We start from the raw sequence: 6,048 nt of genomic DNA on the forward strand, positions 1-6,048 counted from the left end.
TTCTCCTGCCTCAGCCTCTGGAGTAGCTGGGATTACAGGCAAGTGCCACCAGGCCTGGCTAATATATATATAATACATATTTTTGTATTTTTAGTAGAGATGGGGTTTCACCATGTTGGCCAGGCTGGTCTGGAACTCCTGATCTCGTGATCCGCCCACCTCAGCCTCCCAAAGTGCTGGGATTACAGGGGTGCTTTTAAGAACACAGATTGGCCAGGCGCAGTGGCTCACGCCTGTAATCCCAGCACTTTGGGGGGGCCGAGGCGAGCGGATCGCGAGGTCAGGAGTTCGAGACCATCCTGACCAACATGGTGAAACCCCGTCTCTACTAAAACTACAAAAATTAGCCGGGCGTGGTGGTAGGCGCCTGTAATCCCAGCTACTCGAGAGGCTGAGGCAAGAGAATTGCTTGAAACCGGAAGGCGGAGCTTGCAGTGGGCCGAGGTTGTGCCACTGCCCTCCACCCTCGGTGGAAAAGCGAAACTCCGTCTCAAAAAAAAAAAAAAAAGAACACAGATCTCCTTGCCCAACATCATCCCTCAAGGACTCCTTTCTCTTTCAGGATCTTGAATAAGACTTAAGAGCCAGGTCCTGGAGAAACAGATAGGGGAGGAGGCAGCCTGAAGGGGACGGAGGCAAGCTCGTAGCACCGCCTACACGTCTGGCTTGCTTTCTTCCGGGCTTCGGAACTTTTCTTCCCGGAGCCGGGGGAAGCCTTTTCAGTAGTACTTTCCGGCGTTGTTGACCCTATTTCCCGTGCTGCACCGCAGCCCCTTTCTCTTCCGGTTCTAGGCGCTTCGGGAGCCGCGGCTTAAGGTGAGTGTTGTCCGCGCGGCATCCGATGCCATCCGCGACTTAGGGGCGGCGGCGGGGCGCGGGCTGCGGAGAGGACGGGTGAGCGACCGTGTGTCTGTGGGGAGCGAAAGCTGCGGGGTGGGAATGGTGCTTCTAGGTCCTAGGAGGGGGATGGCAGGGAAAGCCACTTTATTGGGGAACGCAGCTTTCCGCGGGTAAGGAGTTGATTTCAGGGCATCACTACCTGGGTTTGGGAGGCCAGGACTGGCGTCGGGTCGTGCAGAGTAAGTCGAGACTCGTGGAGGCTGCACATCCTCTGTCTGCAGGCTCATTCTGACCAGAATGGGGGGGCAGAGGAGCCCCTAACCCTGATCTCCACTTTTGTCTTCCAGGTGCAGACATGGCCAAGTCCAAGAACCACACCACACACAACCAGTGTAAGTTTTTTGGGCCCTGCCTACATCCCAGACCCTGGCAAGGACTGGTTCAGGCAAGCTGGGGCGGGGATGAAGGGGCACGTTTCCATTGTGGGCCTGAGGCTGATTGATTTCACCCAGTAATAACGTTAGGGTCATAGGTTTAGAGATCCACTTGAGATACACAGTGTGTTGCATTTAGTAGTAAGGGTTTCCCGTATCTCAAATGTAGCTGCTATAGGAAGCGTTGGTTCTCCCAGACTTGCCAGCTGTGACGTTGGGTGGTCTTATTAGAAGAAAGTGCTTTGTTGGCTTAATTCCCTTTTTTTCTCCCACAGCCCGCAAATGGCACAGAAATGGTATCAAGAAACCCCGATCACAAAGATACGAGTCTCTTAAGGGGGTGAGTGCACTGAATCACATGATCACACGGAAGCGTCTTTTCTTGGTTCCGGGTGCACATTCAAGGCCTTTCATGTAGTTTTTCTCTAGCTTTGGCTTCTGCCTGAGCACAGCCTAACTGGCCCACCCAAAGCCTGCAGTTCCTTTTTCTACCCTACCAGACCCATAATAAAGCTTTCCTTGGTCTTCCACAGCCTGAAGTGTAACCCTCTGGTCAGGGCGTAACCTGCCTTCTGAGGGCAGTTTGGCCATCTCCCTTGCTTGGTAGCGGCACTTAGGGTAAGGAGTGGCCTTGTCTGAGTGCGTGCAGGGCACATTCCCACCTGACCGGCCTTATCACCTCCATCTGACCCAGTGCTGGAGTTGGGGTCAGCTTCTCTTCCTGTGTCAGGGGGTTCTAAGGATTAGCTGAGAAGGCTGAAGGGTCTAGGGGAGAGCTGAGCGTGTCCCCAGTCTGTTCCTCCTCTTTACTTTTGCTCTCTGTTCCGTGGAGTGAACCACAAACTCTGAGCCTCAGTTTCCCCATATTCCGCCTTGGCTATAAGTCTTTTGGACCAGACTTGGTATTTAATTGACACTTTCTTCTAAAGAGGGGAGGGGGTGTCTCTGAGGGGATGTCAGGAAAAAACTTGGTTGAACCCCTGCTGTAGGAAGTTGAAGCCCCACAACCTTGGCAGACAGGGCAGCAAAGCAGCTTGTAATTTTGTTCTGGAAGGAGGTCTGCACAGCATTACCCAGGTGGAGTATTGGCTCCCTGGGGTGGTGGTACACTTTCTCTGGAAATAGTTTCAAGAGGTTGGGTATTTCCACATTTGAGGTTGACTTGATGCTGTCTTTAGAATGCTGGGTACCCCTATGGAGAGGGGCAGCAGGGAGAGACTTGGGGACCCACATGCTGCCACCTGTACCTTTCCTGCTTTTCAGGTGGACCCCAAGTTCCTGAGGAACATGCGCTTTGCCAAGAAGCACAACAAGAAGGGCCTGAAGAAGATGCAGGCCAACAATGCCAAGGCCATGAGTGCACGTGCCGAGGCTATTAAGGCCCTCATAAAGCCCAAGGAGGTTAAGCCCAAGATCCCAAAGGGTGTCAGCCGCAAGCTCGATCGACTTGCCTACATTGCCCACCCCAAGCTTGGGAAGCGTGCTCGTGCCCGTATTGCCAAGGGGCTCAGGTTGTGCCGGCCAAAGGCCAAGGCCAAGGATCAAACCAAGGCCCAGGCTGCAGCTCCAGCTTCAGTTCCAGCTCAGGCTCCCAAAGGTGCCCAGGCCCCTACAAAGGCTTCAGAGTAGATATCTCTGCCAACATGAGGACAGAAGGACTGGTGCGACCACCCACCCTCGCCCCTGGGCTACCATCTGCATGGGGCTGGGGTCCTCCTGTGCTATTTGTACAAATAAACCTGAGGCAGGATTTGTTAGCCTCTGTCTACGATCCTGGGGATGGGTTTGGTTGCTCCATCTGTTGGTGTGGGAGAAGATGAGTCTGGATGGTGGGGTGTGGGTGGGAGTCAGGAGATGGGACCCTGAAGTGCAAGAGGAGGACCTAATGAATGAGAAACGACTGGGGGCTTTTGGGAAGCTCGGGCACATAGCTTGCTGGACTGTGTAACCTGCTGAGCAAAGGGAGAAATTTTTTTTTTTTTTTTTTTTTGTGACAGAATCGCGCTCTGTCTCCCAGGCTGGAGTGCAGTGGCGCCATCTCGGCTCACTGCAAGCTCCGCCTCCCGGGTTCACACCATTCTCCTGCCTCAGCCTCCCAAGTAGCTGGGACTACAGGCGCCCACCACCACTCCTGGCTAATTTTGTTTTTGTATTTTTAGTAGAGATGGGGTTTCACTGTGTTAGCCAGGATGGTCTCGATCTCCTTGTGACCTTGTGATCTGCCTGCCTCAGCCTCCCAAAGTCCTGGGATTATAGGTGTGAGCCAGTGCTCCTGGCCCAAAGGGAGAAATCTTAAACATCCTCATGAGGTCTTAAAGCATACTCCGAGGGAGGAGAAGGGGCCCCGCTGAGCAGCTCTGCACTCTGGCCTGAGGCGTCCCAGATTTGGGCTCTTTAGGTACACCTGGTCAGCATCCACTGCTCTGGCCTATGTTAGTCCCCCAAACCTAGGGACCCAGGAAGGCAGGTGGTGGTGGCGGCACTGCCTTACTCCCGTGACTGGTTCTGACCCTGCTGTGCCCCTGGGTCAGCTGCTTCACATGGAGGTCTTTATCCTCAGCAGTCAGTGAAGCAAGTACTGAAGTAGTAGTAAGCCTTTGTGGAGGCTTCCTATAGAAGGCACCAGGTGGGCACTTCCCAGCCACACTTAATCCTCAAAACCAGTCTCAGTCCAACCTTGGACACGTCAGAAACTCCCAAAGGGGTGCTGTTATGCTACAGCAGCAGGTGCAGCCCATGGCATGTGATCCCCTACTTCTGAAGTAGATGTTATGATTATCTTTGTTTCATGGGTGAGAAAATATTGAAGATAATGAACCTAGGAAGGGTTGGGGGTAGCATTTGATCTAGGCAGTCCATGTGGGGCCCTAGGAGGTTTCAGTTGCCCAACCAGGGCTGGTGCTGCTAGCTCTTGACTGTAATCCTGGCAGTCTCTGGGTGGCCAACTGCCCCTTGCCAAGGCATGACAGGTGGAGGTGGGGTTGAAAGGGAGCAAGAGCAGGTTCTGTGTTCTGAAGGTGGTTTGGCCCAGACAGGCCACCAGGTTGATGACTTCCAAAGTGAGGTCTCTGTGCTAGTGTCCTGGACACGGGGTGTGAAGGTTCTCCTTTCCCCAGCCATCCTGCCATGAGAAAGGAGTGGTCGCTTTACCAAGTTCCAGTCTGAGGGGGCGGCCAGGTCAGGGCTTCAACTGGGCTTAAGGTCACAGCCAGCTGCTGCCCTCAGCCTCCAGCTTGTACATGGAAACTGCCTTGTGCTCAGGAGGCACAAATTCTTGAGTTTCTACCCCTTTATCTCCAAGCTCTGTCGTCTAGGGCAAACTATATTAGTGGAACCTGTTTCTTTTTTCTTTTTTTGAGAGAGTCTCGCTCTGTCGCCCAGGCTGGAATGCAGTGGCGTGATCTCGGCTCACTTCAACCTCCATCCCCTGGGTTCAAGTGACTCTCCAGAATCAGCCTCCCGACCACAGGCACATGCCACCATGCCTGGCTACTTTTTGTATTTTCAGTAGAGACGGGGTTTTGCCATGTTGCCCAGGCTGGTCTTGAACTCCGGAGCTCAGGCAATCTGCCTGCCTCAGCCTCCCAAAGTGTTAGGATTACAGGCATGAGCCACCGTGCCCGGCCAGTGGAGCCTGTTTCTGCATTGCTAGTGGGACCTGGCATCCATTACAAGACTGCTGTAAGGGTTCAATGAAAAGTAAGCCAGTCTAGGCTGGGTGCGGTGGCTCACGCCTGTAATCCCAGCACTTTGGGAGGCCGAAGCGGGCGGATTTCCCGAGGTCAAGAGATCGAAATCATCTTGTTCAACATGGTGAAACCCTGTCTCTACTAAAAATACAAAAATTAGCTGGGCGTGGTGGCGGGGGCCTGTAGTCCCAACTACTCAGGAAACTGAGGCAGGAGAATGGCGTGAACCCAGGAAGCAGAGCTTGCAGTGAGCCGAGATCGAGCCACTGCTCTCCAGCCTGGGCGACAGAGAAAGACTCCGTCTCAAAAAAAAAAAGCCAGTCTAAGTCCTGGCTCCTTGTCAACTGTGAGCAGGAGAGATTGTTTATTAGTACTAAGCATGCAGCCCAGAGCCAGGCTCTGGACTTCTGGCTACAACTAGAAACTTAAAAAATCCAACTACCCCACCCCAGCCCTGTCTCCCCTGCCCCATGCTCAGGGAAGTCAGAACAGGATAGAGCAGATCTGGCTAGATCAGGCTCTGCTTTTGGGGCCATAGTTTACTCTTGGTACTACCTGGGGGTCCTAGCAAGGCTGAGATGGAAGCCCAGTTCCTGGGCCTCTGCACACACAGATCCAGGGTGCTGAGGCCCCTAAGATGAACTGACCTAGTCTACCAGGGACCCTGCCCCTCTGTGGCCCCTGCTGCCAACACAAGGTTGTACAGGTTTTGACAGGAGACAGCAGTCACTGTTGGCCCTCTGCCTGCCCCCCATCTGGCAGGGGCCCAGCTGGTGCTATTCTGGTCCTGTCTTAGGATCCCAGATGTACACCCAGGAAGATGGGAGTGGTTCCTGAGGTCCTTAGTATCCCCCTTCGATGGGAATGGAATCCCTGACAGGTCAGAACTAAGTATGGTGGCCACTCAAATAGGAACTGTGGCCCTTTCTTGCTAGGCACAGACACTGAATGGGTGTGCTGTGTCAAGGGGCACAGAGCAGTGTGGGGTAGTGGGGAAGTGCTCACAGGCAGGCTCAGTTTCCTCATCTGTGAAATGGAGATGGTAACATGTCCCCAGGGAAAGGAAAATTCTTGCTCCATGAGTG

General features: G+C 53.7%; 1 protein-coding gene across 1 annotated transcript; it reads left to right on the forward strand.

Annotated features, from left to right (window-relative positions):
* Positions 1-662: 662 nt before the first annotated feature.
* Positions 663-3,031, forward strand: RPL29 (ribosomal protein L29). The gene is made up of 4 exons (XM_012496811.2): positions 663-816; positions 1,188-1,232; positions 1,550-1,614; positions 2,538-3,031. The coding sequence occupies exons 2-4, from the start codon at positions 1,196-1,198 to the stop codon at positions 2,901-2,903; spliced, it is 468 nt and encodes a 155-aa protein (XP_012352265.2). The 5' UTR covers positions 663-816; positions 1,188-1,195; the 3' UTR covers positions 2,904-3,031.
* The last annotated feature ends 3,017 nt before the right edge of the window (positions 3,032-6,048 follow it).

The sequence above is a fragment of the Nomascus leucogenys genome, chromosome 4 (assembly GCF_006542625.1).
Source record: "Nomascus leucogenys isolate Asia chromosome 4, Asia_NLE_v1, whole genome shotgun sequence".
NCBI classification, from domain to species: Eukaryota; Metazoa; Chordata; class Mammalia; order Primates; family Hylobatidae; genus Nomascus; species Nomascus leucogenys.